General features: G+C 40.7%; 1 protein-coding gene across 8 annotated transcripts in view; it reads left to right on the plus strand.

Moving 5' to 3' along the window:
- The window catches only part of LOC140734253 (serine/threonine-protein kinase PAK 3), a 240,468-nt gene that overhangs the window by 167,750 nt on the left and 48,477 nt on the right, over positions 1-24,241 (plus strand). For 6 of the 8 annotated variants that reach the window (XM_073057972.1, XM_073057968.1, XM_073057971.1 and 3 more), the window contains exons 4-10: positions 290-443; positions 2,694-2,750; positions 4,339-4,395; positions 7,559-7,596; positions 15,663-15,779; positions 23,282-23,462; positions 23,628-23,691. In XM_073057972.1, the coding sequence (XP_072914073.1) occupies positions 290-443; positions 2,694-2,750; positions 4,339-4,395; positions 7,559-7,596; positions 15,663-15,779; positions 23,282-23,462; positions 23,628-23,691 (668 nt within the window). The remainder of the gene's footprint in view (positions 1-289; positions 444-2,693; positions 2,751-4,338; positions 4,396-7,558; positions 7,597-15,662; positions 15,780-23,281; positions 23,463-23,627; positions 23,692-24,241) is intronic. The other 2 variants (XM_073057974.1, XM_073057975.1) reach the window with 2 other exon arrangements.

Here is a 24,241-nt window from a genome sequence, read left to right on the forward strand (position 1 = left end):
ATTCTGCCTGTGTGGAGCTGCAGGGTATCATACCTCTCCGTAGTTTCTTCAATGCTATCTGCAAGTCCAGCAGGACACAAGGTAATTCATGATAAATAATTTTCATCAATCAATAAATAAGACATGGGATGTGAAAGAAGCAGGAACCACATCCATCTTGGTCTGCATTGTCAAGAGCTTACTGGTTCAATGAAGCTGTATCGACATGTTTCCTAACATCTGGTGAGTTCATTAAATGCTTGCTTTGATTTTTGCTGTTTAATGCATTTTAATTTTGCTTCTCAACTAGGGCATTCCTGAGCAATGGGCAAGACTCCTACAGACGTCCAACATCACTAAGCTGGAGCAAAAGAAAAACCCTCAGGCTGTTCTGGATGTCCTGAAATTCTACGATTCCAAAGAGACTGTTAATAATCAGAAATATATGAGCTTCACCTCTGGAGGTAAGGACTAGTAATCTCTCTTGTGCAAAAACCCTCAATAACTTATAAGGTCCTCAAATGTGATTTTGAATGTACAGCTTGTAAAATGTCTATAGAACCTTAAGATTGAAAGCCAGTCTTGAAATTTGCTGTCAAATATATTTTTTACATGCAATCTTTTCACTGACCTTGTTGTTTAAGCTATAACCGTTTTTGACTGTAGCTTATTAAAGGATTTTTTTTCTCTGTTCAGCGACTACTGTGCCAGATTTAGTTGTTGTGAAAAGATGGTGTGCTGCATGGGGAAAAACATCAACTTTAAACCTAACACCTGAGAATCAGTAATATTCTGTAAAACTATACTCAATGCACTGGGATAGAAATTCATGTCAAGTACGCTATATGTGACATAGTTGCATATGGACATTGTAATCTGCTGCAAATTTAGACCCCTTAGCTTTAATGGAACTGAATTTCAGAAGCTGAGGAGAAAGTGCATGCACTTTCAATACAAGCAACTGAGGACAAATTTCAATTTGATTCATTTCTTTCCCCTAGCAAAACAGCAAATAATTTTAAATTACAAATATCTATCTAAAATTTTTTATATCCCAGTTTGGTACTCCCATTGTTAAATACAGAAACTCAAAGCCAAGGCACTTTTTAAAATATAAGTAAAACAAGTGAGTGATAGTGAATTGGATTGAGGGTGAACTATGGCAGATGGGAGAGTAAAGGGGGTGGGGTGAAGAACATTTAGAATGAAGTGATGGGGAGGCGGGGTGAAAGAATTACTGACACAGAGCATGACAAGTGAGAATAGGAGAAGGATCATAGACTGGGATAAGGGACTAAGGAAGGGATGATGATCTGGGAAGAATTCTAGGAAAAAGGAAGAGATGAGAAAGGAGATGGAGAATGCAGTGACGGTGAAGAAGGAAGCAATAGGGGAGGAGAGAGGAAGCGCTAGGAAGAGAAAGGGAGGAGGGAAGTAATGAGAGTGCAAAGGAGAAAAGATGTAATGTGAGTTCAGAAGTGGGGGAAGGATGGTAAAGAATGAGGAAATGTAAATGGTAGAAAAAAACTGGGGAAGGAAAGAGGTTTGAAAGAGGAAAGTAAGAGAAGATGGGGAGATGAAGAGAAAACAGTTTTTAAAAGAGTCTCGCAGAGATGAAAGATATGACCATGATTGGATGTTTCCTTGTTTATTTTCCAACAGCTGAGGAGGGTTCTTTCAGAATACAATTACATTTTTGCTCATCCTGTGGGCTGAAATGCAACTTCAACTGCTATGTTCATTCACACTGTGTAGCTTGCAGCAGAGCATGTGTTGACTGAAAGGTAGTTTCTGCAAGACCTCGATATGGTTTTGTGAGCATGAAGAGAGCTTGCCATATTGCCAGCAGTCCTTACCAAGAATCTAGCGAGCAGTTCTCATGGAAAGGTTATGCTCACACGTGTTCCATCTTTTGGATTACTGCCATTGATTACACACTGTTTATTCACATGTATGACAACAAATATGTTTTGCTCAAAATACTGAGCTTTCATTACAATATGAATACACTTAGTGTAGTAGAAGTAGTGTGCAGTAGTAAGTTAGAAATAAACCTAAGACTAATTGAACGTCAGATTTTCTTGGAGGTTCTGTCCTTGCTAGTTTGGAAATGTGTCAATAGACTGAAAGGGGTTTCAAAACTAGATATTGAGGAGGAATTTCTCTGGATTTCAAAGTGTAACAATACTAATATTTATGACCAGATTTACAATTTTGTTTTTAACCAACCAAAAATCTCCCTAACCTCTCAATCCCACCCCACTGCCCTCTGTCCCACAACCACCTCCGTTTATGATGCTGTATTCCTGAAGCATGCCATACAGAGTACTCCTTGGCCACCTTAGTGGTCTAGTTAGGGTCAGCCGTGGTGATGGCTACATTTTCACCAGATTGGCATTGCCTCATTATAAATTGGATAAAGATAATCTGGAGGTCCCTCACAAGTGGTAGTATGAGGCTTCCATCCCTGGATGGATTTTAATTCGGGTGTGTAAACTCCTTGTAACAATGCCTTAATTTTTGAATGGCTAGATCTGAAGTTCCGGTACTGGTTAATTGTACAGGAGTAGATACGAATGTAAAACAATATTCTTCTACTTCATATTTGCAATTGCATTTCTGCTAAAGTTAGTGAAAGCAAATTTTTCAGCCACTGTTCTTCTGTAATTGTTACTGTTTTTTTTTTCTCTCTGTCCTTTTGCTGCGATGGTGAGATTTACATTCTGCTCCCAGGCTTCCCTCTCTGCCACTCTTGTACCAACCAGTCAGAGGTATTTAAGAGTGCTACAATCACTTCACTTCTGCTTGTTTCTTTCCTCCCCTTTCCCTCTTGAGGCAGAAGGGATTAGAGGGATCCAGCGAAGGAGTGGGAGGGGAGGATAGCACCTTCATCCCCTTAGTAGCATCACATGTTGGTGTTCCAAAATGCTGCACTGCCATGTCACCTGACAGTAGAAGTTTGTATCATTTGAAGGCCTGCAGCTTTTGCACTTCAAATCATAGACTCTAAGGGTGATGATGACTTTGATCAGTAACAGGAATTATTCCATCAGCTGCCTGCTATAGACTACTTCTGATTTTCCTTGGCATTGGCCTGCGTGGAATCGAGGAAAGATATAATGGCTGGCTGATTTCATATTGCCCAAAGTCATCATGACACACTCCGTTTCTAAATGGCATCTTGAGCCCATCATTGGTCATTTGTACCTTCTGTGTAGGAATCATTATTTCATCAACTTGCAGACAGCTGCCTTACTCGTGCCTACATGCTTTCATTTTGTCAATGCACGGTTATAAAATGACCCACATGTCAATGTAATGTGGTGGGAGGAGCAGATTTAGTCAAAAAAATTGTGCAGTATTTTCTTCAATCAATAGAAATACTACATACAAGGCAACAATTGCCAGCTCTGATGCTTGGAATAAGAATGATGGCAGTTGTATTCAGGACAGTAGCTAGAAGTAAATTGGCTTGAGTAAGGTCATTATGTCCCATACAAAATATAGAAATTGTTCTGCTTGTGTGTGCAATTTTATTTTCAATGAATGAATGCAGTGAGCAATCAGAATTGAGTGTTTACTTGGTGGGGAGAAAGCCCTAATATTAAATGTAGCCATGTAGTACTATCAAATTCTAACCTGTTAATTGGAGCTCTTATTTAAAATGTTTTATCTTTTGGTTGGAGAATAATCGTTTTGAGGTCAAGTGGTAATTCGGCATAAGTGAAAATGTAATGAAGATGACAGCTCAGAAGTGTGGTGTCTGTGGTATTGTTTGATATGTATGGTGTTTGGAATTTTTTTTTGAGAAGGCTAGATGACCAATTAAACTCTGAAAATGTTGAAGGGATTTTAGTTCGTGCACCCCCACTGATTTATTTTTGAACTATTTAAAGGTAATAACAGCCTTCCAAAGAAGAGAAAGGAAAATCTCTTAGAAGAGGCAAAAGACATGTTGCATTTTGGCCACAATGATGCCAGTTACTGAGGGATATTGTGGCAATTTTGCTATGATTTGCATTATTTGTGTCACTTGCTTGCAAAGAAAACCTGTTGCTAAATGCATCTTGATGAAGGTGGTATCAATTTTAGATGATTGCTGTAGGTTGTAATTATTTAAACTGATCGATAGAATCAACGCAATTACAAATTTTAGAGGTAGCTCTTCGATTAAAGTCAAAATCCCAGTTCCTTTCCTATGTTCCCACTCCCGCAAACTATATTCCTTTCAGTCATTTTATATGTTTGCGTTGAAATAAGTAATCAATAAAATATTTCTATCAAGCATATACGTATGAGACTTTGTAATTTCTCATTCCAATCACTTTTCATTTAAAAGCTGTTTGAATTTTATTACAGCAGTCTATTCTCTGATGGTCCCCCTTCTAAAGCAGTACAAGTGCACAGAGATAACTGGTTGGTTGCCTGATTTTTGAATCTATGACATTGACTTGAAATTGACAAGTAGATAGTTGAGTGACAGCATATGAAACTGATGGGGTGGGGGGGGGAAGAAAAGGCAGAAGGGAATCCCTAGGGATGAGGGCCAAATTAACAGTCCTGATATTGACTGATCCAAACGTGAACTCTACAAAGTTTATTTGGAAGAAAAAAATGAACTGAAAAAGATTGGATTCATTCAGATAGTTCCAAAGAATTCTATTCATGTCTATAGAAAGAGACAAGATCTCTACATAAGTGGGATCAGATTTTGCACCCTGCCAGAAAGTTCTATGCACAGATGATTTGTAATGGGTCTGCTCAGCGTATCCATGATTTGCATCCACTAACATTTTGTTTTAGGCATGCCGAAAGCATAAGAGTCAATGTGTACACAAAATGTTTCTAAACTTTGTGGCGTCAGGAGGAATGCCTCTGATCTGTTGCAGGTACAGGTAGGGGGGAGGCTGCATGTGCACGTGTTTTGGTTGACAACCATGAGCGCATAGAATTCCCTTGCAGATTGGGGAAAGGGCCATATCCATCGGATTCCCTTGCAGTCTTTATTTAGGCGGGGAGCTGTATGGATGAAGTGATTGGATTCCATTGTGATCGTTGGAGGGAGTATTGGGTTCCAGGCTTGCATTTACTGATCTCTGCTGCTGTGTTTAAGGTCATCAAGGTACAGTTGACCCTTTCTTGTCAGATAACTTGTTCAGACTTCAAATATGTAAATATAAAATACAGATCTATATGATTAATCATTCCCTGGAGTTCTTATAGTTATGATATCAGTTTTAAAACCATTGAAGATATTTTAACTTTTGGGGGAACTAAACTTGTTCAAATTTGAAACCTCCAATGTGCAATGGAAGCCAAGTTCTATATTGTCTTTGTCATTTAACTTCCCTGATGGGAAACTTGAAATGTACACTGATCTGTTTAAAATTTTAGATTTGTAGTTGACAAGTAAGCATATTTCTCCTTTTCTTTATTTTATGGTAAAAGCTAAATGATTAGCTTTCATGTGGGAGCTTTTGGAATTGTGATGGTGATACTGGGTGCTTTTCATAATTCTGTATACAGTTAATTTTGCATTTAACTAGTGGCAGATGAATGGTGATTGTTTACGTGGTAGCATTCTTGTCTGTCTGGCTGAGAGTGCACACTGCTCTGTCCAATCTCTCATTAGTTGCTCCTCTCCCCAGACTTTGCTTCCTGGCGATAATAACCCAGGAAGCATTTGTTTAGGAGCTGAAAATAATTGATATTAAGTGTCAATTTTCCATCTCATGGGATGTTGCCTGAATTTAGTACCTGTTTGAAAATTAGAAATTTTTTTTTAAATGCGCAGGGACGGGTCTATACTCTCTCAGAAACATCCACCTTGGGAGTTTGTTTACTGAGCTGCTCAGATTGTCCTTTTGAAGCTCGGTCAAATTACCCACTTGTTCATTTTGTTCATTCATCTTGTTATGAACCTGAGATGAAAAATCAAAAAACAAATCCAGTTGCATCTGTCAATCTCAGTTTTGAAATTTTTACTTGATCCATTTGCCAACAGCCTTTTAGGAAAGAGCTTTCTTAATTTCGATTTTTGTGCAAGTGCTTGTTGATATTGCGTTTGAGCATTCTAGTGCTAAAACTTTGTCCATATCCAAGGCTTGTCCTTTGGAGGAAATCACTTTTTTTCCTATTTAATCATTCAAATACTCTGATCACTGGGAACCTTGCTAAAGGTTATTGGATTGACATTAAGTTTATTGAATAAAATTTGACACGAAGTATTGGACAAATTCATCAAAGAGAGGTTTTAAAGAGGAGCAGGAGATAGAAAAGGTAATCCCAGAATGTCGTCCCTGAGCACCCATCTGTGCCAACACCTTTGGTTCTGAATTGAAAAATCAAAGGCTTGCTGAATTAACCAGTCTCAATTCAGATAATCATGAGGTCATTATAATTGGCCTCCAGGTTCTCCATGGGAGAATAAAGAAAAAATGAGCTGCTTTGATTTTGCTAATTATGAGCCATCTACCCTTCCCAGACGGTGTGAGATTAGGGTATTTGGATGAAGGAATAGAATAAGTTAAGATGGGAATCTCCTTGTCATAAAAAGGTTCCTACATCAAGACTAGTACTTCGATGTGGGACTCGGACTGGCAAAACAGGTAAAACTACAAGTAGTTTCTTCAAGAACGAGAATTAAAGGTTTGGAGCAAATAAAAAGAGTATCTCATTAGAATTTATATGCAGATCAGATGACAGCTTAATGAGAAATATCTATAATATTCATTAACTAATAACTTGTATACTGTGGGAATAACCAAACGTCACTATTTACTGGTTTGTCTTTGAGTTTTCTTTCTGTTGAAACTCTCTTGTTGACATTGAAACCAAAATCTAAACCATGTGATTTAATAGAGTTTCAGGACCCTGTGGCAGTGTTCAGTGGACACTTTCTTGTTATAGTGCATTCTCTATTTTGGGAATAAATTAACTTTTAAATAATAGTCAAAAAGTTGGTTTACTGCAAGATTAAAGCCAGCACTAAATTTCTTTCTACTTATATTGCATATCATGCACTAAAGTATCTGAAATGTCACAGTATACAGTGTCAACATTATAACCACAGTAGTTTGACAAATGAAATCGCAAAATGTGTAACCAACATGAGAGCAAATTTCTATGGAATCTCATTGATGAGAGATTGAGAGGTGGAAGAGGTCAACCTAGCTGATTACCTAGAGATGATCAGTCTAGCCTTTTTTTACATCAATATCAAAGGTTTCTCAAGCCTATGGTTGATAATAGTAGCTTGTGAATATTAATTATACTGTAAGCTCACATCTCAGAGGATAAGTCAAGAAAGAAGGAGGTTCTGAGAAAGGCAAGACATTGTAAAATGTTGTGCTACAATCAAGGCCATTGAAGGCAAGATTGAAGCACAGAGTGAATTCAACTAAAAAGAGATGGACTTGGGCAAAACTTGTTACTAAAAACACTTACTGTGAGTTTGAAAATCAGATTGATCATCAAAGATAATGAAGTATTTGTTAAATATATTGTGGAGTTTGAGAAAAAGAATGGCAATAATTCTTGTATGAATCTACATATGCAGTATATTTTTTAACCTTTGCAGATAAACCAGCTGATGGATACATAGCAGGAAATGCTCTGGTGAGTATGAAACCAATCAAAAGACCGATTGACTAACTTGTTCTCTGAAATAATATGAAAGTTGGTGAATTCCAAATTACTTCTTCTTTGGTTACCTATGGCGCTGTGGTTACTATCTGAAGGTTACTTTGATGTGTAAAGCTGGGCAATGAGTACTTGTATCATTATCAATTATATGCAATAATGGAAACAGTAATGAGATTCCAGATCCAATTAAAATGATTGGGGTTTAGCGATATACTAAGGTAATGATGGTACAAGTCTCTAAATTTAATAGTCACAAATGTTTAAATAATCTCAAAACACATTTATTTATTTGACACAATTATCTTGTTCAGAAAAGACCTAGCGTGTCCAAGTGGCAAATGGAACTCCTATATATGAGCAGCAGGGGTTACTGATTCATTTGGGATTAAGGGAAATGGGGATGGATTCTACATGAAGCTATCTGGCCAACATAATCCATGGAAAGAGTGTAAGACCAGAGGGCACAGAGGGGTGTCCTTTTAGAATGGAGATGAGGAATTTATTTAGCCAGAAAATGGGGAATCTGTGGAATTCATTGTCACAAGCTGTGGAGGCCAAGTCTTTATGTATATTTAAGGTTGATAGATTCTTGATTGGTCAGGGCATGAAGGGATATAGAGGGAAAGCAGGAGATCAGGGCTGAGAGGGGAAATTGATCAGCCATAGTGAAATGGCAGAGCAGACTCAATGGGTCAAATGGCTTAATTCTGCTTCTGTATCTTATGGAAATACTAACTAACCTGAATCAAAAAAGGCTTTGTTCCCAACGAGTGTTGCTGCTTATTTGCTGGAGATTTCTTTGCACATGGTGCAGTAAAATTGTGAGCAGATAATGAGATTTCCCCTGGTGTTTATGCATGGCAATATTAGTTCCCAGCGGAGATGAGTATGAGACTGATCGATGTTAGATCATTTTAACTAGAAAGGACTTATTTCAATATGTCAGTCCTAACTCCCAATTGAATTTGCTGTCAATTCAATGACACAAAAGCAAACACCATAGATGCTGGGTAAAGGAAATACAACTCGCAAACGCAGAAAGCAGCTTGGCTGCTCAAGCAGTGTGGGCGGTGAAAGAAACACTTAAGTGTTTCAGACGAGTATCCCTTCGTCAGTTCTGGCCGTTGTGGCTGCCAGACTTGGCTCTTTTCCTTCCTGTGTCATAATTTCTGGCTAGAAGAGGGACATCAGGAGAGAAAGTAGATGGTCCTAACCCAAGAACCAGCAGGTATGGCTGGCAGTAGAAATGGTAAAAGATGGGTTTTGGGTGAATGGACAGTGATGGGTAAACGTGGCTATGTAAGCGAAGGCCTGAGGTATAGGCTTCCTTTTGAAGTCTAACAAATGAATCAAAACAGCTCAAGCATACTGCTAATATGAATCATTATTATATGTCAACTCTTGCTAGGCTCTGGGATTAAAATTAGAGCAATTCTTTTTGAACTCCTTGCTGCAAGAATGAAAATGCGTACTAAGGGAGCTAAGGAGGAAGCAATTTTCAATGGAAGTGAATAATATCTTTAGCCAGAGAGTGGTGAATCTGTGGAATCCATTGCCATAGACAGCTGTGAAGGCCAAGCCATTGGGTATATTTAAGGCAGAGACTGATGGATGCATGAAGGGATACAGGGAGAAGGCAGGAGACTGGGGCTGAGAGGGAAATAGATCAGTCATGTTGAAATGGCACAGCAGACTCAATGGGCCAAATGGCCTAATTCTGCTCCTACGTCTTATGGTCTGATTTGACTCCCCACCCCCCCCCCCCCCCCCCCACCCCCAGGTCAAGTGGAGTTCTGCAAATATGTGCAGGGATCTTATTACTGGCTGATGGTCACCATGTGAATAATTGACCTTCACTCAGTTTCTCTTCCAACTGATGTGCGTTTTTAATTCTAAATTCAGAGTCTGCTTAAGGGGCAACAGATCCTTTATATCTTTGGTCTTGTGCTCTTTCCTGTTTGACCTGATTTTTTTTAAATTTCAAACAGAATTTCTGAAGTCTGATTCGATTGTGGCTATAAAGCAAAAACAAACTGCAGGTGCTGGAAATCTAAAATTAAAAACAGATAATACTCAGTGCTCATCGTGTCAGGCCACAGCTGTGAGAAGAGAAATAGAGATGACATTTTAGGTCAAAGACTGCTTGGCAGAGCTCAGAAAGAGACAAAAGAAGCTTGTTGAGCTGCAGGGTGGGTGGGTGGAGTGGGGATGTCTCTGAGAGTAAAGCTTGGCTGACAATGGGGATAAGCTGTTCAACAAGGTGATCTGGGAGCAGTTAAGAGAGTGAGAACCTACACAAAGCATTGAGAGAGTTGTGAAATGCAGAGCAGGGGACACATGGCCAGCAAGGTAATCCTGGGTAAGGCCTGTGCTCCCAGAGGTATAGCAGTCTAGCCCTCCCTTTCCACATAACCCTCCATTTTCTTTCATCCCTATGCTTATCTAAGGTTCTCTTAAATGTCCCTAATGTTTGTTTTTCTCTGTCCCATCACCCCTTGCTGCATGTTCCACACATCCACCACCCTGTGTTTAAAAAAAACCTGCCTCTGATATACCCCCTATATTACTTTCTTATTTTCAAGAGCTAAAAAAGGGTGGAAGGGGAACAAATGAGCTGAGCCAATATTAAGTTACCAGAAGTATTTGAATTTCTGTCTGTATCAGTAGTCCATTTGCCATATTGGTTCTGCTGATTTGTGGTCACCTACTGGACATGGTGTCTGTTCTGTGCCCCTCAATTCTCTGTATTCTTTTGTCATAGTCATGTGTCTGTGTTCTGTTGTTTACAGCTTAACCCCGTGGTTATCCTGATTCCAGCTACTTTTCTTCCCTTCCCAGTTCTGACGAAGATTCTACTACAGGAAACTTTGACCCTGTTTCTCTTCCCTAAGCTGTGGCTGGACCTGCAGTTTTTATTTTTATTCCAGTTGTGGATATTTGGCTGCAAGGCCGTGTGGAATTTCACATCTACATTTGGCATTGGTGCTCCTTCAAAGTGATTTTGAATAAATGTCTCCTTTTTATAAGGAAAATTAATGGAACCCTCAAGGCATGTTGCTTATTTTTGAAACCATACCAGCAGACTGTGAAAGGCATGAGCAAAATACTGCTGATGCTGGAGGGTTGAAATTAAATCTGAAAATGGTGGGAAAGCTCAGGCAATTGTGGGTGGAGAGAAGTGGCTGATATCTCAGGTCATTAACCCTCCTTCACAGTGTGGAATCCATATACAACAATACCACCATCTTCCTTTCCCCTCTTTCCAAAATGGATTCTTTTGTTGGATTTATCTGGATAGTTCAGTCTATAGTGTTGAAAAGATTAGTCGCAGGGGCTTTAATTGGTATCAAACTAGTGGAGATTGCTGGAATATAAAACAATTTAGCTAATGCGTTAATCTTCATGATGCATTCCTTTCAATTCTTTCATTGTAAATGATTGGTATGATGGATTGATCGTTGGGCTGATAGCTCTTTAGAAGGTTTTTTTTCTAATTAGGAAGCCAACAATGGATTGAAGCAGGTGGGCAGGAGCAAACTTCATAAGGAAGCTGAAGGCTGTGTGATAAGTCAAACAGGGGACATTTGCAGGGTGATTCCTGTCCTCCAGCAAACGAGTTTGATTGAAATGATATTAGTTACCTATTACAAGCAAGTAAGATCTAACTGTAGCACACAAGCTGACGCATTTCCTGTCACTTTCTCATCATTATCACTGTGCTTGAGGGACAGGGAACAATGGCATTTCATAAACTAGTGGTGTGTAAAGCAACGAGATAAAATATAATTTCAATATCTAGCTAGGGATGTGGACTGACTTATAAAACAATACAGCAAATGAACAGACCCGTTTGCCTGCATGTAGTCCCTATCCCTTTCTTCTATGCATATTCATGTGTTCTATATGAGCCTCTTAAATGCCTCTATGGTTTAAGAACTTTTGATTCTTTGAAGGTCAAAGGTTACATACAGGGGGAAAAATCCATCCATATTTTCTATGTGTTCTATCTCAAATTGCTTTCTCATTCCATTTGCAGAATTAGCATTTTACCTGAAACTATTATGTGAATAGAAATTTATCTTTGCTTGCTGATGACTTCCTAGAATCTGCTGCCTTCTGCACTTCCCGCTCAACTTTTTGTCTTTATTAGAAACAATTATTAGCCTGTGCTTGCATCCTTCTAACATTCAAAAAGCACATTTGTTCCTTCAGTATTAATTTGATTTTCTTTGCTTTAGGTATTCCAATTGGTCTCAGGTTAGCAGGGCCCTTTCCATAAATGAAAAGACTAAATGCTGTAAATATTCAGCAAGCCAGACAACAACTGCAGAGAGAGAAATGTAATTTTGCATTTCAACATACTTTATCGGACCTGAGAGAAGATAGAAACCACAGATGCAGAGAAAGGGGAAGAGCAGTGGGAATGAATGTCTGTGATAGGATGGAAACCAGGAGAAACTGAATGACACAATGTGGCTGAGACGGTGTCGTGAAGGATTGAAAACTGGTTGATTGGAATGGAAGAGATAAGATGAGCAAGAATGGAGAATAAGGGGGAGCATTGCTGAAACAGGGAGACAAAAAAAACACGAGAGCTGTTGGAAATCTGAAATGTAAGAAAGCTGGAAATACTAGATCTGTGTGACCTGCTAAGTATTTCCAAAAGCTTTTCAACTTTTACTTAAGTATTCCAGTATCTGCAGATTTTTCACTTTTGAATGGCTCTCATCATCTTGGTCCTCCCCTCTTCAGCCTCTGCTTGCTCTGACTGGATTTATACCTTTATCTTTCCAGGAACTAACTAATAGATGGTTATGGGAGGGGAAAAATGGCTTTAGTTTGATGACAGAGAACCAAAGTGAGAATTGTCAGACAGATCTTGTATTTATATTTTCACATTTCCTCTAAGGTAGGTAGCCATTTGGCCCATAGAATACTTACTGTCTTTCAGAGTATTCCAACCAATCCCATTCCTCCACATTTCTTTGCATACCCATCATTTTCCTCACCACACACCCCCTGATTTCTCATCCTCTGCCTGCACTCAAGGTAATTTACAGTAACCAGGCAACCTACCAACTGGCACACCTTTAGGAAGTGGAGCATCCTGGGAAATCCCACATAGTCACAGAGAGAAGAGGCAAACCCCACACACAAACGTTGGAGCGATTAGGCTGCACGTGCTTCACGACCATCCTGCCCAAATTAACATCTTGAATTAAAATCAATAAAGTTGTCATTTTCTGAGTCTGCAAGAAAATCCCTACACAAAAATAAATCTCAAGGTAGAATATGGCAACATATACAGACTTGGATAATAAATTTACATTGACTTTGAACATACTTTGACTTGAGACAGCAGACAGTATATCATTCTGCAGAAATGCCACTGATAAAGCAAATAGTCAATTAGCAAGGAAACACGTTGTCTGGTTTCTGAATGGAAACTCACTTTGGTAAACACACAAAGATTTTGCAGTTGCTAGAAATTCAGAACAACATGCACGAAATGCTGGAGGAACTCAGCATTTCAGGCAGCGTCTATGGAAATGATTAAACTGTTGATATTTCAGGCCTAGACCCTTCTAAAGGACAATTCCAGAATTAAAAGGTGGGCGGTGGGAAGGAGGACGAGCTAAAAGGTGCTAGGTGAAGCCACGTGGTTAGGAAAGGCAAAAGGCTGGAGAAGGCAGAATCTCATAGGAGAAGGAGGGTGGACATTGGGAGAAAAGGAAGGAGGAGGGGCACTATGGGGAGGTGACAGGCTGGTGAGAAGAAGAGGTGGTGAATAGAAGAGGGAAGGTGGCAGGGGAGTAGATAAAAATTACCAGAAGAAGAGATTGATATATATGCCAGCAGGTTGGAGGCTACCTAGATGGAATTTGAGGTGTCGCTCCTCCAGCCTGAGAATGGAGACAAGGGGCTGACATGTCGGAACAGAAATGGGGATAGGAAATAGGATAGTTGGTCACTGGGAAATTCCACTTTTGGCAGATGGAATGGAGACGCTCGGCAAAGTATTCCTCCATTTTTTGTCAGGTCTCTCTAATGTAGAGGAGACTGCATCGGGAGCACCGGATACAGTCATTGACCCCGAAAGACTTGCAGGTGAAGCCATGTAGACCTCACCTGGAAGGACTGTTTGAGGCTCTGAATGGAGGTAAGGAAGGAGGTGAATGGGTAGGTGTAGACTCGTCAGTTTAGAGGGGCTCCCATCGGGTGCGCTGGATACAGTAGATGACACCAACAGATTCTCACTCTTGTGTTTTCTGTCCTCACTGTCTCAAAGACACTAGACAGCACGTGAGGTTTTTGTTCTCTCATCTATTTGAAACTGCAGTAGTTGGGCAGGAATCATTGCAGACAGATTCTCTTGTCAACTGTCCTCAGCAGCATTCCCTTGTATGGGCGTGGAACTACCACCTGTGGTATGACTGAGCTTTTAGTGTCATCTTCCAGAAGGCAGGATTTAAAGGCAGCAAATTTGTACTATGTGTGGTTTTGTAAAGGAACTTTCCTGCCAAAAGTCCTCAAAAATATCTGTGTACACAAGAGGGATTGTTGATTGGAATTGGAATGCTTTTGGAGGTTACTGCCAACTTCTGTTTCTCCCTTCAAGGTGCTTGAAATTGGGGTGGTGGGGTGGGGGGGGAAGGAGTGGTGCAGGTAAACCGGGGAACAAGTGTGAAGAGTTAGACCAAAAACTGAAGGCAGCTGAATTAATAAAAGCTGCTATAACTTCAGCTATCTTGGTTGAAATGTCAAACATTTGGATTTGATCCACCATCTAACACTTAGACCATTCCAAAGGTGCGTATGTAATGAATAGTGTACCCACTTGATACTCGGCCTTTCAGTGCCAAGCAACATAATAAGAAATAATCAGAGCTTATCCTGACATAAGATTTTGAATCTGAAACACAAGAGCTGCTCTCTTCAGCAAAATTTGGGCTTGTAAATGATCTTCAACATATTAAAACATCCCCAAGATTTCCACTGGAGCATCAGGAAAACAAAAATTGACTCCAAACAACAAAGATGACCAAAAGCTTGGTCAAGCAGATAACTTTAAAGTAATGTCTTGAAAGAAAGATGAAGGGTTGAGAAAAGTTGAGTTTTAAAGAGATTAAAGATGGCCATCACAGTGGTGTAGCGTTTAGCACAGTGCTATTACAGCTCCAGTGACCCGGGTTCAATTGTGCTGTTATCCTGTAAAGAGTTTGTATGTTCTTACTGTGATTGTGGGTTTCCTCCAAGAGCTCCAGTTTCCTTTCACATTTCCAAAGCTGTATGGGTTGGTAGGTTAATTGGTCGTATGGATATATTTATGTGGCATGGGCTTGTTGGGCCAGTAGGGCCTACTACAGTGCCGAGTCTTGGCCAGAACATACAAGATCAGTCAGTGCAGCTGGTGCTTTGGTATAATGCTTTGTACATGTGCATTAGCTCATTGATAAATAAAGCAATAAATAAACTGAAGGCTTACAATACAAGCACTAAAGACACGGCCAACAGTGGTAGACAAATTTTAAATGGTTCATGCAATAGTGGGCAAAATTGAAGATGCATGAATATTGCAGAGTTTGTCAAACTAAAGAACAAAGATGAGAACTTTAGAGTTGAGGCATTACTGACTCAGGGCACAAGGTATTAAAGCAAGCACACTGGGACTTGGTTTGAGTTGGAATACAGTAAACAACTTTGTTTCATGTTTTCCTCATATATATTTAGAATTGCATTCATGATGGTTTGTGATGGTTATTGGGGTTTTGCCTTTTACATGTTTGTTCTAAAATGTGGTCATTATACAGGGAAAATGGCTTAAGAGCAATAGAATGGTTTTGACATTGCAGTCTTTACAGGGGTAATATATCTAAGAAATCTGTTTTCACGAAGAACAGTTTTCATATCAAGTTCTTGCAGCCTAGCACCATTGGAGTTCTGTATAATGAAGAAGCAATACATGGTATTAATGTTGTCTTGATTGAGGGAGAATCCAATTTGGAAGCAGAAATCTAGTGTTGTTTTGTTTATCACAGAATACAAAGATAGCATCTGAGCCACCGGTTGTACCACCTGTGTCGGAGGACGATGATGAGGATGACGACAATCTTCCCCCACCAGTGATTGCCCCTCGGCCAGAACACACAAAATCGGTCAGTGCAACTTGTGCTTTGGTATAATGCATTGTGCGTGTGCATTGGAGCATTGATCATATACAGTCCAGGCCTGGGCTATAATAATATCTTCATCATGAAATATTTGAGAGATAATCATGTTAATGTCTCTGTACATAATGAAGTGAGAATATGGACCATGCTTTAGTTGTTACCCTTGATCTGAATGCCAGAGGAATTGAGTGCTCATCACATTCATTGCTGTGTGAAAGCTGAACTAAATGTGTGGCAGGCCAAAGAATGGGTTTTGCAAAAGCATATCACCTCATGTTCAGTTTATTGTCATTCAACCGTGTATATGTACACTGCCAAATGAAATAATGTTCCCCCTGACCAAGGTGCACAACACTGTACATATAACTCTCTGGCAACAGAAGGGTAATATTGCCACAAATAGGTGCACTTATGACACAAGTCAGAAAGGGAACAGTATAACACTACTAGGGCTTCATATGTGATGGGACATGGGTGATGGCAGGGAGTTCTGTAGTCTCAAGGCCTGGAGAAAGAAGCTGTTTCCCATCCTAACAGTCCTTGTCCTAATGCAGTGTACCTTCTGTATTCTGTTGTAGTCAATATTATGGTGGGAGGCACGGAAGGGGAAAGGCTGAGAGTACCGTTTCTACTCAACACTAAGTATGAGTGTTCATCATTGCCGATCAACTACCAAAGTCAGGAGTGGTAAGGCTCAGCCAGGAGGGATTCAGTGTTGTGATAGGAGGGTCCTGGGTTTGGGGCTGGACTAGGAGCCCTCATGGAGAAGGTGACAAGATGGTGTGATATTGGTAAACTGTATAAACTAAAAATGTATATCTGGGGGTTTGCCACAGTCTTCAAGTTCTGTAATGTACAGTCTCACATTTTGCCCATGGGTACATGGGTTTCTGACTGGGCACATCGATACTTCCACATCTAAAAGACATGGTGATAAGTTTAATTGGCCACTGTAAATTGCCCCTTAGTATAGGGCATTTGAAGAGCAGTTGGCAGGTATGTGAGAGAATAAGTTACAGGACTGCTGGAAAATACATAAATGGTACTGGATTGAAGCGAACTACTGGGAGCTAGCATTGATCTGGTGGGCCAAATAGCCACATTCTGTGCAACGATAAGAATGAGCTATATGGATTTTACTTAAAGAGCCTTCAGCTGAAGTTGGGAGCCAGCCTCACTGACTGGGACAATTTTCACAAGGAGGGCACTAATCACAATGAAATCCTGCTTCTGCATGAGTGAACCACACTATCTGCAGGCTATGAGCTGGGTAAATGAGATTTTCACAAGGGGCATCTGGACATGCATTGTGTCTTCTCAAATGCCATTACTTATGCTTTTGTGTGTTAACAAAAGCATGTGCAGATATACGAACTATGTAATCAGTTTTCTGATTTAAAAAAAAACTCTTACTATCACATAAACTTTGCACAAATTGATAGATTTTCTAGTTGATTATTGATCGATTTCAGCACAGAATAGACCATTCCAGCCCTCTGAGCAGTACTGCCCAGCAATCTCTGGCTTAACCCTAGTCTAATCACGGGACAATTTACAATGACCAATTAGCCTACCAACCAGTACGACTTTGGACAGTGGGAGGAAACGGGAACACCTGGAAGAAACCCACGCGGCCATGGGGATAATGTACAAACTCCATACAGACAGTGGCGGGATTGGACCCTGGGCGCTGGTACTGTCAAGCGTTGTGCTAACCATCACATTACCATGCCACCCTATTTATAATGAAAAGAGAAAGAATTAATATGAAAAATCATCAAATGCAATCTATCAAATTTATTGACTTGTAAATAACTGGAAGCTGTATTACCTTGAGTTGGTGCGAATACTCCCTCTGCATTTAACAAAAGGCTACTGCAGTTTTCCAACCAGTATTAAAATTGGACAAAATTACTTGTGTCATACACTTTAAAATACAGTGCCAATTATTTTTGGTTACCAGACAAGCTGGTGTATTATCACTGGGATACAAAGGCGTGTTATATAAATAAATGATGCACGGCAACATTCTCCTTCTCATTATTTACCAGATGTGGCAACACACTTGTGTTTTATTGCCTTGTTTTGAATAGCGGGGTGACTTTTAGTAGCTGTACAGTAGATTTTTACAAAACATTTTTAGACTCAAATTTCTAACTAGAAAACTAAGGCTGACTCCCCAATGCAATACCGTAGATGCACTGTCAGAAAAATCATCAAACCAAGCTCTTGCTCTCCCTTTCAGTTGTAAAAGATACCAGGAAAGATTATATTCTGGCCAGCAGGTATTTCTGAATAATATTACTGAGGCAGAGTACCAGATGAAGGATTTTTAAATGTTACTCAGTGTTCATTTCACAATAAATGTGCTGATGGTTCGTACCCAGCCCTCTTCAGTATTTTAATACTTTCACCCTGTGAGCCTGTTACTTCCGCCTTTTCCCATTGTTGATACTTCGTAAATTGTCAACATTAAGTTCAAGCTCAAATTTAATTATCATTCAACCATGTGTGTGTATACAGACAACAAACGGTATTGCTCCTCTGGGGCCAAGGTGCAGAATGCAGTACTATATACAATCACACACAGCAGACAGCACATACAGTCACAAAATAATATTTGCGCAAGTCCCTGAGTGGCATGGCCTGAAGATTGATGGTACATGTGTTGTTGTCATGGGGCCGTGATTTTGCAAGAATAAGCACACAGCAGCTCCTCATCTCACACTGGGTCAGACACACGCGAAGGCAGTCCAGCTTGTCTTCCAGGGAGTGAACACTGCAGAGCAGCACCGAAGGGGGAGCCAGCCTGCGGGGACCAGCTCCTAACCCAGCAGGTCCACTGCATCTCGCTCGCTGCCTCTGCCACCTCCTCCCCTGGGTGGTTGTATCACGAGACGGCACATTTAAATTGTTATAGCTAGGAAGAAAATAGATGTGCCCAAATTTAGGGAAATCTGAAGCAAAACTCTGGCTGGAATCATCTTTTATAGCCGATTGGAAGGCAGAGCCATGATTTATAATAGCAGACTCCTTAGAATTCAATATTTTTACAGTGAGGGGAATCTAAATTAAATTGCTGTCCTCTCTGATAAATGTGACTGCAGTAAGGTACTTCAGAGAGAGAGTTCATAATACAGACACTGTGCCTGCTACTCACGAGTAAATTGTTCTTGCTGTCCAACAAAGAGACTGCTCAAGTAAATATTTCTCTGCTGTTCAAGCTCTGTTAGGGCTTGGAATGCTGTAGTACTGATGACAGAGAAAGGCTTTTGCTCCTTTATGCATGCTCAGAGTTTGACCTCCTTTCCATATCTAGCCAATCCTCACTGCTTGGAGGGGGGAATAAACACAGGGCATCTCTGCAAGTAATTGCCCTGTTAACAATCCCAACAAAGCTTCTATTGTAATCAGAAGCAACACAAGCAAAATGCTGCAGGAACTCAGCAGGCCAGGCAGCATCTGAGGAAAAGAGTAAACAGTCGACGTTTCTGGCTGAGACCCTTCGTCAGCACTGGAAAGGAAGAGAATTCAGAGTAAGAAGTTGTGGGGAGGGGAGGAAGAAGTACAAGGTGGGAGATGATGAACCGGGAGAGGAGAAGAGGTGAAGTAAAGAGTTGGGAAGTTGAAAGATGAAAGAGATAAAGTGCTGGAGAAGGGGGAATTTGATAGGAGAGGATAGAAGACCATGGAAGAAAGGGAAGGGGGAGGAGCACCCGAGGAAGGAGATGGACAGGTAAGAAGATAAGGTGAGAGAGGGAAACAGGAATGGTAAACTGGGTGAGGGGCAATTACTGGAAGTTTTTGAAATCAATGTTCATGCCATCGGGTTGGAGGCCACCCGGATGAAATTTAAGGTGTTGCTCCTCCAACCTGAGTGAGGCCTCATTGCGTCAGTGGAAAAAGCCATGGACTGACGTGTTGGAATGGGAATGGGAAGTAGAATTAAAATGGGTGGCTACCAAGAGATCTTGCTTCTTCTGGTGGACTGATCGCAGGTGATGGGTGAAGTGGTCTCCCAGTCTACATCGGGTCTCACCGATATACAGGAGGCCACACTGGGTATAGTAGATGCGCCCAATAGACTTGTAGGTGAAATGTCACCTCACCTGCAAGGGCTATTTGGGGCTGTGAATGGTAGTGAGGGAGCAGGTGTAGGGGCAGGAATGATGGCCCCAGGAATGTAGGGGCAAGATTTCTATTTACAAAGATAAGTACCAGGAGGGAGATCAGTGGGGAGGGATGAGTGAACAAGGGAGTCAAGTAGGGAGTGATCCCTGCGGAAAGTGGGGGAGAAGGTTCGTGGTGGTAGGATCTCTGCCATTCAGGGCTCCAAACTGTCCTTCTAGGTGAAGCGAGTCTGTTGGGGCCATCTGTATGCAGTGCTCCTGCTGTGGCCTCCTGTATATCGATGACGCCCGACGTAGATTGGGAAACTGCTTCTTCAAACACCTTTGCTCCATCTGCCAGAAAAAGTGGGATATCCCAGTAGCCAACACAAGAAAATCTGCAGATGCTGGAAATTCAAACAACACACACAAAATGCTGGTGGAACACAGCAGACCAGGCAGCATCTCCCAGTAGCCACCCATTTCAATTCTACTTCCCATTCCCATTCTGACATGTCATCTCATGGTCTTTTCGACCGTTGTGATGAGGCCTCACTTAAGTTGGAGGAGCAGCACCTTATATTCCATCTGGGTAGCCTCCAACCTGATGACATGAACATCGATTTCTGTAATTTCTGATAATTGCCCCGCCCCCCCCCACTCCCTTCACCATTTTCCATTTCTGTTCCCCTCTCCCCTCATCTCCTTACCTGCCCATCACCTCCCTCTGGTGCTGCCCCACTTCCCTTTCTTCCATGGTCTTCTATCCTCTGCTATCAGGTTTCCCCCTTTTCCACCCTCTCTCTTTCACCAGTCAACTTCCCAGTTCTTCACCCCTTCCTCCACTCCCGGTTTCTCCTAACACCTACTACCGTCCTTCCTCCTCCCCTCCCCCACCTTCTTACTTGGACTTCTCCTCTTTCTTTCCAGTCTTGATGTAGGGTCTCAGCCTGAAGCATGCACTCTTTTCCGTACATGCCTCCTGGCCTGTTGAGTCCCTCCCAACATTTAGTGTGTGTGTAACTTTGGATTTCCAGCACCTGCAGATTTTCTCTTGGAATCTTGATGCTGCTCCTTGTATAAATTATCAAGCTGCTGAGGGAATGCATGCATTGCCTCACTCCTGCACAACAAAATATGTGTGTGTGATTGCAAGCTTCGTTTATTGGTTATAGTCGTATAGAATTGACAACAGAATCAATAAGTTAGTGTGTTGTGTGTCCCAATTCTCCAGTAGTGAATTTGTGCCAAGACCGAACATTGGCAGTAAGTCAGAAGCAACCTAGCTAATATAACTATCTGTCACAATGTTGATAGTTGAATCCTTCCAAGTTTTTTCTTTAATATCACTTCCTCCAGACTAGCAATATATGTATGTGTCTGTGAATGTGGATGACAGTGTTCATTGTCACTAGTGTCCCCACATTCGCTTGATGTATCCTTTTGCATGTGGGTTGCTGTTGAAGTAGCATTCTATTAATTCCACATTGTCCAGTCTCGTCCATTTATGGTTTGTTCTGCTAGCTGATTTATTATCAGCTGGTCCGTGAGTATGTCAGGAAGATGGCCCCTAAAGGTAACGTGCTAGGAGAATACCTCAGACAGCAGGCAGGGGAAATGGAAATGGGAGTGGGTGAAGCAGAGCCAGAGGACCAGAGGCCATGGCAGGACAAATCACTCCACGGGATATCAGAAGTGGCTGACGTAAGGAAGTCCTACCAATGGCTGGAAATGGCAGGGCTGAGGGACAGCACACAGGCACTGCTCATGACAGTACAAGAACAGGTGCTGAGCACAATAACAATAGAAGCATGGGGCTATCACACCAGACAAGACCCTAGACGCAGACTGTGCAAGCAATCCGGCGAAACCATCCAGCACATAGTAGCAGGCAGGGACAGCGTACACTGAACGGCACAACCACGTTGCAGAAATTGTGTCCAGGAACATCTGTGCTGAGTAGAGATTGGACACCTCCAAGTCCAAATGGGAAACACCCGAGAAGATGGTGGAGATTGACAAAACTAAGATACTGTACAAATACAGACTGATAAGCAGGTACTGGCCAACCAGTCAGACATAGTACTACTGGACAAGGAACAGGAGAAAGCAATAGTAATAGATAAGGCAATCCCGAATTACAGTAACGTTAGGAAGAAAGAATATGAGAATTTGGAGAAATACGAGGGTTTGAAAGAGCAGATAGAAAGGATGTAGAAAGTTAAAGCCAGAGTAGTCCTGGTGTTGATAGGAGCACTTGGAGCTGTGACACCCACACTGGGAGAGTGGCTCCAACAACATCTGAGATCTTGGTCCTGAAGAGCACACTGCTAGGAACAGCAAGGATACTGTGCTGAACCCTTAAGCTCCCAGGCCTCTGACAGAGGACCCTAGATTGAGGGGAAAAATATACATGCACACCACCCCAAAGGGATGAGGAAAAAATGTACATGCCCATACACTCAACATTCAATCATGATAAAAAGCTGCTTTCTAAGAGCACTTAACATTCTGCTGGAAGTACATTAATGTTTTGAGATCCTTGTAGTTATGTCAGTTCTTACAGTCACCTTTTCTTAAAAAATAAGTTGCATCACATTTATGTTTTCTTTCTTTCTTTTTAATTTTTTTATTAATTTTAAACAAACATAAATGAAACATGAATACAGAGAGTTTGAGAGTACATAATTAATAGGTTAAAGTATAAATACAAATAGATGATAATCCATATATAATAACCTCCCAAACTCATAGTAATTATGAAAAATGGAGTAAATAAGAAACCTCTCCCCCAAAAAAAAATCCTAACCAACATGGGCCATTGCGTTATGTCAAATATACACAGTAGCGTCAGCAACTCCGCACCTCCATCCAAATAATTAAGGATGATAAAAGTAAGGTTTAGGAAAAGTCAGTTTAGCTCTAATGAAAATGTTGAATAAATGGTCTCCAAGTTTCTTCAAATTTAACTGAAGGGTCAAAGACAACACTTCTAATTTTTTCTGAACTCAAACAAATAGTTTGAGAAAACCACTGAAATATAGTTGGAGGATTAATTTCTTTCCAGTTCAATAAGATGGATCTTCTAGCCATTAATGTAACAAATGCAATCATCCTGAGGGGGATAAACAACCAATCCACCATTGGTAAACTGAAAATTGCAGTAATAGGATGCGGTTGCAATTTGATATTCAGAGCTGTTGAAATAGTACCGAAAATATCTTTCCAATAATTTTGCGAGCAAGGGCAAGACCAAAACATGTGGGTCAATGAAGGTTCCAGTTGCCAAGAATGATGATGTTTAGCTGTCTGGGGAGCTTTTACACGTTTTAAATGAGGTGTTTGTTGTGATTTTAACTAATCCTTTTATTTCTCCAGGTTTTTACCCGATCAGTAATTGAGCCCATCGTTCCTGTGGCACCTGTCAAAGATGTGACAACGTCTCCAGTCACAACACCACCTGAAAATGTGAGCGGGCTGAACAGTCAGCTCTGCAGAAACACCGACAAGCAAAGGAAGAAATCCAAGATGACAGATGAAGAGATCCTTGAAAAATTAAGTATGTATTTAAAAGCAATCCCTCTTGACTATCACTGCAGACTTTTTATTTCAACAAGGAGTATTAACTAATGACTATGATAGATATTCCTTTCTAATGTATTAATCTACACAAAAACAAGTTCTACATATTATGAGTCCAGTATAACCTGAACTTTTCTTTCAGGAAGCATAGTTAGTGTGGGTGATCCCAAAAAGAAGTACACGAGGTTTGAAAAGATTGGCCAAGGGTAAGTGCAAAATCTTCCTACATCAGTAGAGAAATGATCACTTTTTCAATGTAAAGCTATACGATTGTATGACCAAACTTGAAACTGATATCAACAATAACATTAATAGATCAGGATTCTACCCTAGTCATTTTTGCTTTATTGTTTACGATAAAGAACTTCTGATAAAACTTCTAGCAGTTTTAATTTAGAAGCAGGACTTCATAATAAATTACATTGCCTTCCATAAAATGGCATCTGCGATTTTAGTTGTGGCTTCCTGGTTCAGTCCGTAGTAGATCCATGCACAGTTTACCTTTCCATGACGGGACTGCTGGTCAATTTATACCTTGCCCTTCACTCCTCATCACCTTCTCCTGTCAGTGATTGATTGTAAACACGATCTGGAAATCCAAGCGTGCACACAGAATGCCGGAAGAACTCAGCAGGTCAGAGAGTACCTATGGAAAAGAATAAACAGTTGATGTATTAGCTGAAACCCTTCATCAGGACTAATTGTGCTTGCTGCGGGATTCTGTAATCCAGTCCTTGGCATTCAGTGTCACTTTTA

Source organism: Hemitrygon akajei, chromosome 10, assembly GCF_048418815.1.
Source record: "Hemitrygon akajei chromosome 10, sHemAka1.3, whole genome shotgun sequence".
Lineage (NCBI taxonomy): Eukaryota > Metazoa > Chordata > Chondrichthyes > Myliobatiformes > Dasyatidae > Hemitrygon > Hemitrygon akajei.